This window comes from Callithrix jacchus, chromosome 6 (genome assembly GCF_049354715.1).
Source record: "Callithrix jacchus isolate 240 chromosome 6, calJac240_pri, whole genome shotgun sequence".
NCBI lineage: Eukaryota > Metazoa > Chordata > Mammalia > Primates > Cebidae > Callithrix > Callithrix jacchus.
The window spans coordinates 96,203,821-96,221,476 of NC_133507.1; the positions used below are offsets into that span (position 1 = coordinate 96,203,821).

Consider the following 17,656-nt stretch of genomic DNA (forward strand, 5'->3'; position numbering starts at 1 on the left):
GTCAGGGCACAGGCCCCGACAGTCAGGGGCATCTTCACAGTAACCATCCCATCTCTCCTGTTGTAAGTTTCCATTTCACCTTCCACTGTCATCAGGAACATACCTACTCCAAGGGAATACTGGTTCTCTTGGGTGACCATGACAGTGCTACTATTATCCAGCTTCTAGAGAATCCCAAAACAGGAAAAAAGCCACAGAAACACAGTGAGCGCTTAACTGTTCTTGAGAGCCCAATGAGGTAACGGGAAGCAGTACACAGCAAAGACAGACTGACTTCTAATGAGGCTTACCTGTTTTTCAATGAAAGCATTGATTCTCTGTAGCATCCCCTCGCATGTAAATTCATATGGCATGTATGGCTCAATCTGTGGAAACAGAACATGATACCATGAAGGAGAAGGACAGAGAGCATGTACTGCCTACCTAGTCCTCCACCAACTCACTCAATACATGGTGCTAACACCGGGAGGTGGCCTCATGAGGGCTGACTATGGACTTGCAAGTCATGATCTTACTCTGATCCTTACTAGGTATGGGTCTCTAAGCAAACTACTTGCCATCTCTAAGTCTTGGGTTCCTCACATATAAAAGGGTAATAAGAAAAACTCATGTTTCTTAAGCTGTGAAGATTATCTGGGAGAAAAAAGGTGCTTAGGGTAGTCTCTAGCACATAGTGGGCATTCAACAAAAGGTGGCAGTTATCACTTGCTAGCAGGTAAGTTCCACGGGGCAGAGTCCAAGTTATTGGGTCATCTTTGCATTCTAGTGCTGGGCATAGTGTGGCACATGTAGGAACTTAGTGAACATCAGTTGAATGAATGCCTGGTCACTGCTCTAAAGCACACAACGAGCAGTTTAAGGATCCATAACAGTGACCAAAGCATTGGTCTGCATTAGTAGGGGAGATTAGCATATACCCAAAGAATTCAGGGTGCAAAAATAAAGAGTGTCACAAGGAGTTCAGCTAGGACGTCGTGGGAGGCTAAAGGGTCAAAGTAGAATTCTACTCATGCTGGGCTTTTAAGGCAGGCTGTGAGTCTAGCAAGCCCAAACTGGGGAGGGCCAAGATGCTGAAGACATCCTTGGTGGAGCAAGTAGTGTGCTCTCTAACATGAAAGGACAGCAGGTAACTGCAGTTCAGTGTCATGGAAGCTTGTGAGATAAGGTGGAAAATTCACTGAATTTCCAAAAAAGGCTTGAGATTTCTATATTAAAGAGCCTAGATTCTATTTGAGAGGAGTAGGGAACTCTAGAGGATGCCTCTTTAGGGTAGAGGAGGCAATCTTATGAACACCTTAGAGAAGGGGAAGAAATGTGGGTTTCATCTCTGCTGCACAGTGTCTGCCTACACCATGAGGCCTGTGTTTTCAGGGGCATTACCAATCTAAAATGGACATTTCATTTGGGAGAAAATCACCAGCAATATAGTCTATTATTGCTTCAGAGAGCTCAACAGCTCCTCTCAGCAATAGGGTAGACAGGGGGCACCTTTACCAGCTACCTCTTAAGTATTTGCTTAAGTTTCAGAATGGAGAACTAGGCAAAACAGAAGCTTGCTGAAAATGGGACAATGAACAGAAATAACACTCCTTAGTGGGCAGCCAAGCAGTTGGTCTCAGGGCATCTTCTCCCCTTTTCTTGTGTGTCAAATCACACATTACATCAAAATCTTCAACCATGATCTTCAGAAATTTTACTTGTCTTCAAATGCTGAGCAAATGGACAAATGTGGGCCACAGCGGCCTACATCTGTCTGAATAAAGCTAAAAGAGGCTAAGCCGTAAATACTGTAATACTATGGCAGACTATTCTGCAAGAACAGACAGGTCACTCTATTCCTAGATAGCTCCTCTCTGAAGAGCTCAAAATACTCTGAAGAACTGACTTTCATGTTCTCAGTTAGTTCCTAGTCAACTCAAACTTTTGAATGTACTGTTCCCTCTCTAACCCAGACAACAGCTCTTCACACAAAATGTAAACATTTTTTCTTTTATTTTTTTGAGACAGAGTCTCATTGTCAGGCTGGAGTGCAGTGGTGCGATCTTGACTCACTGCAACCTCTGCCTCCTGAGTTCAAGTGATTCTCCTGCCTTAGCCTGAGTAGCTGGGACTAGGGGCATGCATACTGCCAGCCTAGAGATAAGTTTCCTCTCAAAGTTTCATAGAAGAAGTGATCTAAAACAGAAAACATGGCATATCTGGGTTCATTAATCAGTGTTAAAGTAGGATTTGTAGAGCGAAATAAACATACATTGGTCATCTTTCATGAGATAAACAGATTTGGTTATGTGTTAGGAAGCATGCCAAGTACTCAAGTGCCATTCCAACATCATTTCCAAAGGGAATCCCTTAGAAAATGAGAGAGAATTAATTCAGAGGGTTCAAAGCCAGAAATACAGAAAAATGACTCTTCCTTTGTTCTCCTACCAACCAAACCCAGTTTAAACAAAGGGATGTTGACTCATTCACTGCTTTGGGGCCATTCACTATTTTAAAGAATATGAAGCCAAACAACTTTCCTGTCAAGGACAAGCAAAAAGCAAGGATGGGAGGGAAGGAAGGAAGGAGGGAGGAAAGAAGGGAAGAAAGGGAGGAAAGGAGGAAGGAAGGGGAGGGAGGGAGGGAGGGGAGAAGGGAGGGAGGAAGGGAGGGGAGGGAGACAGGTCTATATTGCTGGACCCTGTGGATGACGGCAGGCAGGGCCTTCTGCATTGGAAAGCTCTCAAGGACTCTGGCAAGCCCTGGAAGTGAAAGCTGTTATGTGGGCTGGGGAGGTGGGAGAGTGGGCAGTTTTCTGCATAAAAGTTCTTTAGGAACAAGTGAAGGCCTCTTTGGGGGACAGAGTGAAGGAGAATACTAAATCACATCCAGTCATTGAGAAACCCAAGCTGGGCTAGCTGTGGAGAAGCAAGGAAGTATTCTTGGGTATCCTGCTTTGTTATGGAAAAAAAAAAAAATACTGTTACTCGTGTGGCAAGGGCCACAGGAAGGATGCCTGCAGATGGCACTGTGAAGTTCCTGCTGACCTTGGAAACTTTCCCTTATCTTCCCCTCCATTTTCTCCTCTTGACTTCCCTTCTTGTGAGATTTCCTGTCTCCACTAGTACCCACTCACCTTTCCAAGTCAGGGGATAACTCCTACAGGCAACTGCTTTCAGAGATCAGCCTCCATGAGAAGCCCCCCATGGTCTGACCTGACAGATGTGGTTTGACATCATTCAGTAAGAAACGGTCTTAGAAGGTACCCGGAGGCCAGGGTTTGACTCGTGGCTCCTCCATTTACTAACTATAGGATTTTGAGTTAAGCAGAATCTGCAATTTCTCTTCATGATTTCAAATGTAAACTAGGTTATCTCATCCCCCTGTTCAAAACTTCCCATCATACTTATAAAATCCTGAGCACTTAAAAACAAACGAAAAATATTCCCCCCCGCCAAAAAACAAAAATACCCCAGAAAAAAACCCCTGAACACTTACCATGGCCTACTGAAAGGCCCCACATATTCTGGCTCCCAAGGACCCTTTTATGGTCTCCATTATTTCTGATGAGAAGTTGGCTTTTTAAATACCATTATTCCTCTAAATGTAATACGTTTTTTTCTGGCTGCCTTCAAGGTCTTCTTCCTTATCCTTGCTTTTCAGAAGTTTGATTATAATGTTTCTTGGTGTGTTTTTCTTTTCTGCCTCTACCTAAGCTTTTAAATTACTTTCCTCAAGAGCACACACATTACCCTAAGTGTTATGGATTAAACTGTGCCCATTCAAAATATATGCTGCCCTAACTCCCAGCACCTGTGAATGTGATCTTACTTGGAATTAGGGTCTTTGCAGATGTAATCCAGTTAGATGAGGTTACAATGAATTAGCTTGGGCCCTAATCTTGCATAAAAGGAAAAGACAGAGACAAACACAGGGAGAAGACACAAAATAAAGGCAGAGATCAAAGCTTTGAGGCTGCAAGCCAAGGAATGCCTAGGCCTACAAGGAGCTGAAAGAGGCAAGGATACCCAACTAGAGACTTCAGGGGCGGGACGTGACCCTGCTGACATTTTGACTTCAGATTTCCTGTTTTCAGGACAGAGAGAATACATTTCTGCTGTTTTAAGCCACTGAGTTGTCTGCACTAGTGTGTTACAACAGCCCTAGGAAGCTCACATACTAAGGGACTGGGAGAATCAAGAAAGAAGAACCTTCGCCCTCCACAGGAATGACTCCAGTGGTGAAGCTTTAGGCGTGTGGCAGATATTTTGAGGCAGCCTAGAGGAACCACATTCCATTTGGCACTTTTTTTTTTAACAGCTCATCTCCTCAGGTTGGGGGCTTCTGCCCTAAACTGCTGAGACAGGGATTGGGGTTGTTGGTATCATCAATGGGAAGCTGACACCAAAGCCCCATAACCAGATTACCTTGAAGCAGGCAGAACACAGATAATGCATCAGAGTGCCCTCACTCCCCTGGAGATGTTCTGAATTAACTGACATCAGCAGCTCCTCAGGCCACAAACTGATTATCCTATTCTGTTTCCCAAAGGGGTAAGATGGCCTCCACATGGGCAAACTGGCTATCCCTTCCAGGATATATGCCTTTCCAGCCTTTTCCTTTTCAGTCACACTGTGCTTTGAACCCATGCCCTTCTGGGTCCACTTCTCTGTTTTACTTTGCAAATTATCCTCATCTGTAAGACTTAACTAAAAGGCTGCATTCTCCAGAAAGGCTTCCACAACTTCCACTCCTGGAGTGTTTGCATGTTGCTTTGGCACTGAACATATTCAGCCTTGTATTACACTTACTTGCAGACATCTATTCCTCTCTCCCATCTATCCACTGGGTAAAAAAAATCCCTATGTGGGCACTGGTAATACAGAAATGAGACAGATGTAATTCCCGACTTCATGCTGCTAATGGCATAGAAATTTAGACTATCAATAAAAATCAGAATACTTACTATTGACTAAATACTGTGTAGTAGACACTGAATTTAAACACTTTATATACATTATCTCATTTACTCCTCACAAGTGACCAATAAAATGGTCATATTAGGCCTATATTATAAATGAAGGGAAGCTGCCAGTCAGTGGTAGAGCTAGAACTGAACCCACACTGTGTGAATCCAGCCTGCCCTCCCACATGCCCACACTGGTTTCCTTCAAGCATCATAACCAAGTGTAAACAGTGCTCCCATCAAAGTATAGCAGCAGAGTGTAGCTGTGAGAGTCCACGGCAGGCTCAGGGTTGGGAGAGAGGATAATGGAACTCGTCTTTATTGGATAGTAAACTTCTGACAGGTGGGAAGCCAGCCTCCTCTGTTTATGGAAGTAAACACCCTGACCCCAACCCCAGCCCTAGGTGGCTCAGAGAGTACTCTGTGTGTGGTAAGTACCTGACAAATGTCTGTTGAATTGATCAAGAGGCCAGAAATATAGTTATTTTTACAAAATTCTACAAAATGTTTAGGTAGGAAAAAAAACGGATTTTCTATAAAAACATTTCCCAGTAATTCCTTGCCCTTCTTGCTCTTTTGTAGAGGACACAGGACTGTCTTTTCAGATCTTTGTGAGAGCAACACAATCAGATCCCTGAACCAAGTATGACTCCAGCTCCTGCTCCCGTGCCTGGGATCCAGAGTCATGCTGAAATGGCCTATGGAATCCATGCCCATACCAGGATACCAGCTCTGTTTCCATTTCACAGAACATTCATGAAATCCCCAGGCCAAATCCTACAGCTTGGTTATTTTCTAACTCCAGGGTGAAGCTGATGTGGAAAAGATCTGTTTACTAAATCCAAGGACCTATGATGCTTTATAGACATTTCAGGTCACATTAGAAATGAGGGAAAGTGGAATAAAAGAAACCAACCTTCTGGTTTAAAATTGCTTTCACTGCATCTTCTACTTCCTGCTGATTGTTGAGGTCAACAGTCCACACGTGTGGCCGCCCGATGAAAACTTCAGCGTAAGGATGCTGGGATGTCAGCTGGAAAACAACAAAACACCTCAGTCTCACAAGCGATTTTTAAAATAACTTTCTGTGCTAGATGGAGTGCTATGCTTTTTATAGTACTGAGTTATACTTATGTAGGTAACAAGACATTTTTTCCTTCCCCTTGATGATCGAAACCATCCATAAGCAGGTAACAATTAAACCGTTATGGCTCTGCATCTTGAATCCCACTTGGAAATAAGATAATGTCATAACCAGGTGACAAGGAAGCTGCTACACGTGGCACTAACCCTCAACATCACATCAAGAACCCAGCCTTGAAAATCACCTATTAATAGATCAAACCAGTATCTACCTATTAGCCTGGCTAAGACAGACAGGTAACCATAGACAATTCCAAGAAAAAGCAAGGCTGTAAAGTCCCAGGAAGCTAAAGTAATGATGCATACAAAAGGTGATAGAAAGGAAAAAAATAAGACCATCAGAAATACACAGAATTTTTTAAGTGGTTTCAGGAATAGTCATTAGCATGACATTCAGAAAAACAAGGAATGGCAGTTTTTATTCTAAAGGAGGCTTTATTTTAAAAACAATGTGTGGTCAGAGAAACCAAGTGCAAACGGTGACAATTCTCAATTCATTAAACGTCCATTCTTTTTTTTTTTTTTTTCCCCCCCCAAAGGCAGGGTCTTGCTCTGTTGCCCAGGCTGGAATGCTGTGATGTAATCACAGTTCACTGCAGCCTCAAACTCCTGGGCTCAACAGATCATCTTGCCTCAGCATTCTGAGCAGCCAGGACTACAGATGTACACATCATCCCTGGCTAATTAAATTTTTCTTTTTTTTGGTATACACAGGGTCTCTGTATGTCGCCCAGGTGGGTCTCAAACTCCTGGCCTCAAGTGATTCTCGTTTGTCAGCCTCCCAAAGTACCAGGATTACAGGCACAAGCCACTGCGCTCAGTTGAGTCCATTCTTTAATACAGCTAAATTTATCCTCTCATTTTGTTTCCACCTCTATCCTCATATCCCTTTAAGGTCATGTTGTAAAAGGAGCATTCTAGACATGTGTGAGAGCATTTTCAGCTACCATAATAACTAGAGAGTGTTACTCCTAGTCTGTGGGTGGGAACCAGGGATATAAACTGCTTCACAATGTGCAAGACAGTCCCACACAGGAAGAACTGTCCATTGCCCATGAAACTTTCGAACACCCTGCGGGGCTTTCATGTGGCCTTATAGAATCCAGCTTTGTATTTATTTATTTATTTTTGAGACAGACTCTCACTCTGTCACCCAGGCTGGAGTGCAGTGGTGTGATTTTGGCTCACTGTAACCTCCTGGGTTCAAGTGATTCTCCTGCCTCAGCATCCTGAGTAGCTGGAACTACAGGTGCACACCACCATGCCTGGATAAGTTTTGTATTTTTAGTATAGATGGGGTTTGACCATGTTGGCCATGTCGGTCTCCAACTCCCTGCCTCAAGTGATCCGTTTGTCTCAGCCTCCCAAAGTGCTGGGATTACAGGCATGAGCCACTGTACCCAGCCAGAATCTAACTTTTTGACAGTTTAAACATACACTGAATTATCCAGAGACATAATCACTATGTAATTATGAAATAATGATTATGAAATAATGTCTGTGCTCTGTTTTATCTGAAACGTCATCAATGAGCTGTCAACATTTCAGAAAGATCAAAGCAGCAAAGTCAATGCCACTGAGGACATCAGAGCCTCCAGTAAAACATACCGACATTAGTCTATATTTGGAGCTATTGCATTACTGGCAATTCTGTTCATATGTGGGTATATGTAAACACACTCAGGCTTCATTCCTCCTTCATAACGTCAATTTTAAGTAAAAAGGCTGAGCATATTCAGCTGGATGTTTTATTCCTTTTAAATAAAAACACTCACTGTGAGGAGGAACAAGGCATCAGAGTGCCTGGTATAACTCTCGGGAATGGGACAATATAGTTCTTGACTCCATAAGGCTGAAATATATATTGCTTTATTAGAAATTATTTTCCTTTTATTTATACATCATATTCGAGTTGGAGAATTATTCCCTTTTGAAATTACACAGGTAGACAAGGTTATATAATTTACAACTTTCATCTCATATTTATAATAATAGGAAATATTGGGTCTGGCAGTGCTGAGGCCTTTGCTTTGGAAGCCAAGCTGATTCTCCTCTTTTCCTCAGACTCCAGTATACTCAGAGGGCTGGAGGAATTAACTGGCACCCCTCCATCTTTCCCTTAGCCACTGTTCTTTGTATCCTACCACACCAAGAGCATGTACGTGCTATTCAAGGCAGGAAGCCCGACAAGTCCCTGGGCCCAGCAGTGAGTCTCTGCTGGCTGCACGTTCTCTGGGTCTTTACCCAGCAGCACCCCCTCATCCGCCTCTTCAGTTTCCCACCCTTCTAACAGGTGCCCTCTTCCTTGACTCAGCTCTATGGTCAGTGATAGAAGCTACAGACTCTCTGCAGGCCCACAGAGCTCAGGAAACTTCCATTTCTTTTTTCTCTGCACATATTTTGGACTCAACACTTATCAAGGAAGCCCTAGGCTGGGCCAGGTGTCCGGCTAATCGCCTGCACAAACATTATTTATCAGGTTTATTATGCATCAATGACGATTTTGAGACTGAGAGGCAATTACACTTCCCCCAAGACCATACAAGCCAGAAAGAAGAAGAGCCAACTTCAAATCTAAGTCCTTCAACAACTTCTCAGCTTTGGACAAAAAGGAAGGTAACAATTTTAAAGCATGTCTTTGGGTTCTTAAAAGTCCAATGTAAACACCAGCCTTTTAGTCTAGCTTTTAAAACTTGCGCAACTAAATTCAGGACTGAATTTAGGCCTGTATTTTCTGATGATGAGCAAAATGTCACATCATTTTCATTTTGTGGCCTGTAGAACAAACTAGTTTTTCTGACAGAATCAGGGTAAGTTAAAGTTGTCATCAATGTCACTATTCAGTAATTTACACTTCAGCAGTCTCTCTCCTCTTTCGCCTTTTAAGGTCTCTGCTTATTTACAAGGTTGCTCCTAGCACTCTGAAAACAAAATGCTGAGCTATTATCCTTTTACATTTACTGAAGGTTACTTAACTTTAGGAGTGAGGCATTTTGTGATTCATTAGTTCCTCTCTGAATGTTATGTTCCTTCTCGTTAATTTATTGAGAACCATCTGATCTAAGCTACTTCATTGTATATCAATCAGTAAATTTACTGGAGTATAGTTTGTAAAAGTAATGAAAATCTTACTAAATATGAGACATTACTTTGGAATGGCTATTAAATCTCCAAGGAGAAAATGAGTTCTCTTCATGGAAAAAAAGGGAAAAAAAAACTCTGAAGCCAGAGTATTTCTAATGGCTTACAAAATGTGAGAATAATGATCAAGAACCTACTCATATGTTTCCCAGTGTAAAGGTAAAAATCCAATTTATATTAAAATATAATCTGAACCAGCCACATTACTTAAGGCATTGTGGAACTTTTCCCTCTCTGAGTAAACATCATGGTTTGAAAAACCGGTCCAATGCAAAAATAAAAACCAAGCTAAACTCACATTTACATATCTGGACTTTTCTTCTTTTTAAATGAAGGCAAAGAGATATACATGGAGTTGATATAATCAATTTCTGTGGATCAATTACTGTTTGATATGCAAGAATAGCTTTGTAATTATACATACTCTGGTTACAATGTTTCCACTGAATAACTTCTGGGAATTTTTGACTCTTAGAAATAGACCTGTTGACAGCTCTTTTCCCATTAAAAGCTTCTTTGGTTAGGGGAATTTTTGGGACTTTTGTGAGCTGACAGAGCAGGACAGGGTGACCCACCTGGCCATGAAATCAAGCTCACTGGTCCCTCTCAGTGCTGTCTGATGTTGCCAGAGGGAGCCAGCTATCAGATGGAACCTGCCCTTTTGCATAAAGCAAACTGTCCTTCTTGGGGCCTCCCCAGCTTGTCAGTATTCATGCTTCTCTAGCTTGAGACCTACTCTCCTTTCCCTTTAAAGCACAGCCCCTCCACTATCCCCTTAGCAGCTAGCCCTAAACATCATCCACCCAGCACAACTCCAAGTTCAACTCCCCTCCTGAATTCACTTAGCTATTTTTTCATGCACTTCCACTGATTATATGTCTGTCCCATAACACATATCAGATTTGGAGCTCCTGGAAAACAGTAAATGTACATTGATGAATTCTCCCAGTGCAGCAACTAGTACCATCCTGTGGGGACACATTAAACACCTGTCAACTCCCCTCTGCATCCTGCCCTCCTGGGGGAGCCTAGGACTGATGGAGTCATCTGTGTGAGGTCACTCGCTGAGCGACTGTGGAAAGGATCCCACAGTTTCTCTAACATCATCACATTTAAGGGCTGGTGGAATCATCTGAAGGGATGAAGGGACAGGAGGAACCAAATACCAGTGTGACAGCTCTAATGCCTATTCTCTTCTTACAGCATGAAGAATGAAAACCTTCCATGACCTCTGCAAAAAGTAAATAACAAAATGATGGCAACTGATAGAAAACAACGAACGTATTTTTCTTGATAACTTCACACTGGCTGATCTGATCCATGAAACATTAAATCATTCACTGGGCAATGTTCAGATTGTGTTTAAGAGTGTCTTTTTTTTTTTTTTTTTCAGGAAAAAATACTCAGTGGCCACAGTGTCATTAAAACCTTTGCAGCCAATATTAAGAAAAATGTGTCAGTTGCCAATTTAATCTCAGATACTTTTGTTTCATTTCCCAAAGACTTGTATGTAGAAACTGCAGGAAGAAAAGAGATGGGCTTCTTTGCCTTGCATGCATTTAAAAAATCCAGAGGGAAACAGAAAATCGCCATCAGAATACCACAGTAATAACTGTTGTAGACATGATCCACTGCTATATGATACTGTAATTATTTATATAGTATGTGATACTATACAAATCCAGTGCCATATGATACAAAAATTTGAGAAATAATAGGATATTCACATAGTCCCAAAGTATTACCCTTACTATAGAAAAAAAGAGCAAAAGAGTAACTTCATAGTTAAGAAACGTGGGAAACACTACCTTAACCAAGTGATCAAGGTTAACATCACAATCAGTACGACATACTGACATCATACACCCCCTAATATGATGTGCTGAGAACGATGCATCACTTCTGGGATATTCTTGCTAAAAATGCAAAACTTCAAACACATCATGGGAAAACATCAGCCAAATCCAAATTGAGAAAGTGTACAAAAAAAGCTGACCTTAAAAGTGATAAGGTCATGGGTGACAGTGAAAGACTGAATTGTCACAGTTCAGAGGAGACTAAGGAGACACAATTACTAAATGCAATGTAGGTCCTGAACTGGATCCAGGAACAGAAAAAGGATCTTAGTGGAAAAGCTGGTGAAGTCCAAATAAAGTCTGTAGTTTAGACAATACTATGGTACCAATGTTAATTTCTTGGTTTTGACCACTGTACTGTAGTTTCGTAGAAGCTACCATAGCAGCAGCTAGATGAAGGGTATGCCTGAACTCTGTTTTATTTTTGCAACTTTTCTGTACCAGTAAAATGATTTCAAAATAAAAAGTAAATTCTAGCAAGTCTACTTGTAGGTACATTCCTCAAAGTACTGAAAGCAGAGACTAAAAATACTTGTATACACTGTTCATAGTGGCATTACAATGGCCAAAGGTGTAAACGACCCAAATATCCATCAACAGACAAATAAACAAAATATTACATGTGCGTGTGTGTGTATATACACACACACACACACACATACATACAAACAAATAATCTGAAGACATTTCTCAAAAGAAGATATACTTAAGGCAAAGAAACATATGAAAAGGTGCTCAACATCATTCATCATCAGGGAGATGCAAATCAAAACCATGAGGAGATATCACCTCACGCCTGTTAAAATGATTTTTATCAAAAAGACAAAAGATAACAAGTACCTGGCAAGAATGTGGTAAAAAGGAAAACTTGGTACCCTGCTGGTGAAAATATAATGTTACAGCCATAATGAAAAAGAAAATGGAGGTTCCCCAAAAAATAAAAAATAGAACTCCACATATGCCAGCAATCCCACTGCTGGGTATATATCAAAAGCAATTAAAATCAGTATGTTGAAGAGGTATCTGCACTCCCATGTACACTGCAGCGTTATTCATAATAGCCAAGATATGGAACCAAACTAAGTGGTCTTCAGTGGATAAATGGATAAACAAATTAGGTGTATATGAAATATTTAGCCTGCAAAAGCAGGAAATTCTGTCACTAGCGGCAACATGGATGAATGTGGAAAACATTATGCTAAGTGAAATAAGCCAGACACAGAAGGAAAATTCTGCATGATCCCACATCGATGTGGTATGTAAAATAGTGAACTCACAGAAGCAGAGAATACATTTGTGATTCCTAGAGACTGGTGCACGGGGACTGGGGAGACATTGGTCAAAGTTTGAGTTATGCAAGTTGAGTAAGTTCTGGAGAACTAGTGTGCAGGATTATGACTACAGTTAACAATACTGCATTGCATACTTGAAATTTGCCAAAAAAGGAGATCATATGTGTTTTTGCCATGAAAAAAAAATCTATTCAGTATGTAAGCTGATGGATATTAGCTTGATTGTAATGACTATTTCACAATGTGTATATTTATCAAAACATCAAGGTGTACACCTTAAATACATTTGTCAAAAATAAAGAAAAAACCCAAGGAATGATTTATTCGTTTCTGTTCTATCCCAAACTCCAAAGTTTCAAGCAAGTCAGTCACATGCTAAAGCAGAGATTACTAAACTGAGATATTTTCACTGCTGGGTAGCATCTTTTTAAACTTTTCAAAAGAATAGGTTCATGGCAGACTGAATGTCCCTAGTCTCTATGTCCTATCACTTCCTATAGCACCTAGCACACAGATGTGCATTAAGTATTGCTGAGTTATGAATGAATAAACTGACCTCTTAATACAAAACCACTCCCCAAGTGACGAATTCAAATTATTATTCTAGAAGGAACCCCCCCATCCCATCTCCCACCTATACACATACACACACACAGGCAACCCTTGTTGGAGGTTATCTGGGCCACAGATTAACCTTTCATAGATAAACTATGGATCTTATTGATCTTCTATCTCCTTTGGCCATTTCACCAATGACAGAAAGGGTCAGACAAAAATAATCAGTTCTGTAAATTGTCAAGGTTTCTGACTGACAAATGAAAAAATAATCATTGAAAATGCACCTTATATACTCTTGGGGAGAGAAAATGACTCAGAGGGTTTAAAGGTAGAATTGAAAAATTTATGTTTTATAAACTGTTGTTCTACATTGATATGCCATAGGAGGGCTGCTCATCAATGTAATCCCCCAATCAAAGGCCCTGAATGACAAGGATGCTGCTATGACTTACCTTTATAAGCAGCCTACAGAGCCACTTACGACTAACTACACAGAAATAATGAGAAAATCAATCTTATGGTTTCTTGCACACACCTGTTTCTGACCAGATGAATAAACATCCAGCTTGATCACTCACACTTAGCTGTAAAAGACTTTTGTTTATTGCCCTAAATCAAATCCAACTACCCTCAATGGTGATGCATCACACACTGCAGATTTTCAACAGGATCTCTGAAGGCAATTCAAATGAGGCTTCTGTAAATGGTTCTAGCAATGGGTGGGTGAAAAACAAGTCACATTACTTTACCCACAATATTCCTGGTATCCTAAGGTTGATGTTCTTTGAAAAATCCTACAGCCCACTTTTTATTCTCCAAAGCCAATCACAGGGAGCAGATTCTCCACAAATATCTGCTAACCAGTTGACCTCATTCCTTAAACTCCAAATATTCAGGAAATCAGAGTTCAGCTATAAGCAGAAGGCTAGAATGTCTGAGTTTACAATAAGCTACATTTGGGGTAGAGTGTCAAGATCCCTTACTTGGTGAAGGCAGAAGCAGATTCAAATACTGGCCCTAACTCGCAAGGTGATGACATGATCAGGTCATTTGTCTCTCTAAGCCTCCACATCTTCATTTTCCACCCAATCATGTTAAATGAAGTTAATATCGACACCAGCACTCAATAAATAGCTATTATTCATATTATTCAAAGTAGAATAATTTTGATAGACACTTACCTCTCTCAGAGTTGGCTTGCCAATGAAAAAGTCTGTGTTTTTGCTGCTTTTGGGTGGGTTGAACTTGGGATTCAGAAAAGCACATCCATTTGCGATAGCCTCCAGGGGAGCTGGGCCCTCGTAAGGGAACCCAAGTCCAACAAACAACTGTAAGACAGAAAACCACACACTATATAAACATATCAGTGCATTCCTGGCTTGCAGGGGCAGTTCTGTGGCCCATTCCCATGTGTACACCTCACTTTGGAAGGCTCCCAGGCCCTGGGGAGTGGGGCAGAGAGAAGTCAGTTTACACCAGGATCTGAAAAAACTACAAACATTTAAAGACTCCACAAAGCTGCTCAGCTCACTGTGCTCTCTTCCACTAAGGAAGCAAAAAAATTAAGGGGATATCAAGGGGTTAGGGAGGTTGGGGTATTAAAGAAAACACCACCACCACCACCACCACCACAACCAAGACCCAACAATAATCTTTCTGTAACTCACCAGGAGACATGACTGGAAAAACACTTGCTTAACTACACAGAAGGTTTCTTCATTGAACCAAAGAAACAACAGGCCCTTTCAGGAATACTGGGCGGAGGGACAGAAAGGTCACTTGGAGATTTGATTGCAGTTCAAATGGAACTGCTTTAAAATGATGGTAGGTTAGTAAACACAGGTTTTCATAATGGGTTTGACACTGGGGGACACCAACATCTTGGTGTTTATTTTCCCCTCAGATAGAAGAGAGTGCTGTGTTGCTGAATCTGCAAGGCAGCTGCTTCCCTTTCCAGCAGGCAAACCATGTGCTTCCCCCAAGACAGACCATAGATGGCAGCAACAACTTGCTCTGAGTCCTCAGAGCAACCACCGCAGCTGGGAGCCACGATGACAAAGGGGGCAAGCTGCAGTTCAGTGGTGCTGATTTCCTGGGTCCAAAAATGAAATAACTGCTCCCAGAAATGCCGCGGCACATACCATCTCAGTGGGTATACTTCTCACTGCTGGAGCACCGCAGGTTGTTGATGGCAGGGTCCAAGCCTGGGCTTGATGAAGCTGTGTCCTCCCTACCCGCATCAAGGAGCCTGTTCTGTTCTAGCCCCCAGGGGCACATTAAGTGAGAAAGGATAACTGGGCCCCAGGGCATCGTTTCCTTCTGCCCTCACACAGAGCGTCACCTACCACATGGTCAAGTGCTGAGAGTGAAGGAGAAGGCTCAACTAGATTTAGCTGCATGCTGAGCTCTCCTTTACCTTAGTCTTTTCACAGGAATCCCCTACTTTCTCACTAGCTCTCCTCGCTTTGCAGCTGCTGTAACTGAACCATCATTTAGAAAGGTTCAGCTGGAGGGTACCAGGCCCAATCTGCTGGGCTATATGTGTCAGGCCAACCCTGAGCACAGACCATATGTGATATACTGGAGAACCAGAAAGCTCCTGAAGGAATTCTGGGGCAAAGCACTAACATTTCAAGTTTTCTGGACCTATTCACTTTTGTTTTGCACAAAACAGTGTACTCAATCTTTTTGGTTTTTTGAAAGAATAAACTTTCATTTCCTGCAAACCACATGATCATAATGCCAGAGACGTCCACAGGGCAGGGAGTTGGGGAGAAAAGAAGCTTTGAGAGGCCAGCAGAGCTCCTCCTAATGCTGGCTGGGTCATTTCCCCTTGAGCAGCAGAACCACCGGAGATCACCCGTGGGGGTGGGGGTGGTGTTGAGGAAAACTTGGTAGCTAGGAGCCTGGAAGCTGTAGGATAAAGGGAAAGCTCTACTATTATTAGGAAGCTCCTGCTCTGCATTTTACTCTTATACAGCTAACAGAAATGAGATTGTCAGAGAGAACTTTTAACTATGGGGTGTGGCCTTGAGCCACCTGGCTCAAGGGTGGGAGAGATCTGATGGCTTCAGAAAAAAATGGAAGAAAACAGTGGGATGTACTAGTCCCAGGATCTCCCAGCTTTATGGAATATGAAGAATCCAGGGTTGTTATCCTCCAGGCTTGTGATCTCTGTGATCTGCCCTTTCCTAGAGGATGTGCTAGCTCTCCAGCGGAGAGCTTTGTCAGGCCATGCTTGGGCACGAGGTATCACAGGGAGTCCAGAACTTTCTGACTGAGAAGAAAGGTACTAGAAGATGCAGATCAGGATCTCTGAAGGTTTAGTCAGAGAACCCACAGTGCTTCCTGACCTCTGAAAATCAAGGCCTGCCATCAAGTATGGATACCTTCACCAACTCTAAGTTTCAAATACCAACTCTGGAGGAAATGCAAGCAGCACAATGTTTGTCTATTTAAATAGAAAATCTTGGGAGAAAATTTAATTAGCCTCTTTAGACCAACAAATCTGAACCCATTAATTAACAGGATTTGAGGCTGTTGTTTAATGGACTTGAATAGGACCTAGGTTTAATAATACCTGAATAACAACATGAACCATCTCTTCCGCTCTGTGAGCACCAGAATATCTCAGGACACCTGAAATAAAAACTTTAGGGTAACTCTCCCAAGCCTCATGTGTTCAGAATGAAGCCTAAGCAAATGCTGCAAAATTTCCTGGCAATGAGCTTTTTGTCACACAAATTAAGATTGTAGGAAACGAATTACTCGGAAACACCAAAATAATCTTTTTTTTTGTCACTTCAGTAAATTAGCCATTTTTTTCTCGCTTCTTGTGTACTTATCACCTGTGACATTCCAATGAAGCAGAAGCGTTAAGATCAAATAGCACATCTGATGTCTGAATAAAAACACAATAAGCAGAGAGAGTTCATCACCAGCAAACAGCACTCTGTAAACTTCCATGCGCTTATGGTCTTGCCACACTCTGGCACCTTAACCACACTGAACTGCTTTTCCCCTAATCCCCTGCTATTCTGCCTACTTACCAATTTCCTTAGCAAGCAAGTGAAAGACACACTGCGAGAATGTACTCAAGTGCCAAGGCTTAACTCTGCCAGAGAAAACTGGCCATATCTTATTTATACTTCACCTGGCCTTCAGAAGTCCAGAATCTAATAAGGATGTTCCAGATGACAAAATATCTCCATGGCTGCAACTCTAGCTCCATCAATGAGTATTTCTACACAGAGGAATTGGTACTGTAAGATTAAATTTTTGAACTAATACTAAACAGAGAGAACAGATGAAGCACCACATGTTTTCTTCACAGTATAGGATTGGGACGTTCCTACACATCCACAAAGGATCCAGTAAAACCACTCAGATTTTCCCACTCTGAAAGAAGAAACAATTGTTTTAAACTGCTAAGTGAAGTAAAAATCCTTTAAATATGGATAAAGGGGATTTTATCCATGGGCTTGGTCAGTTTCACTCTTGATGGGAAACATTGAGGATAATCCTAAATAGGAAATGCACACTCAGCACATACTTCTCAGACCAGTTTCAGCTAACAAAGTTAGTATGGTGACTCTGGTGGGAAACCGAACAATGAACCATCCCCAGTTCACCAGATGAACTGATGAATTCATTATTGGCACAAAGTGCCTAGAACAATGTGGTAATTAACAGCACAGGTTCTGGAGTCAGATCAGGCTTCA

General features: G+C 41.7%; 1 protein-coding gene across 7 annotated transcripts in view; it reads right to left on the reverse strand.

The window, feature by feature from the left end:
* MGAT5 (alpha-1,6-mannosylglycoprotein 6-beta-N-acetylglucosaminyltransferase) overlaps positions 1-17,656 on the reverse strand; it is a 326,791-nt gene that overhangs the window by 25,561 nt on the left and 283,574 nt on the right. For all 7 annotated transcript variants that reach the window (XM_054257690.2, XM_008998990.5, XM_078327938.1 and 4 more), the window contains 3 exons: positions 14,117-14,263; positions 5,862-5,978; positions 291-365 (listed from right to left, as the gene is read on the reverse strand). In XM_054257690.2, the coding sequence (XP_054113665.1) occupies positions 291-365; positions 5,862-5,978; positions 14,117-14,263 (339 nt within the window). The remainder of the gene's footprint in view (positions 1-290; positions 366-5,861; positions 5,979-14,116; positions 14,264-17,656) is intronic.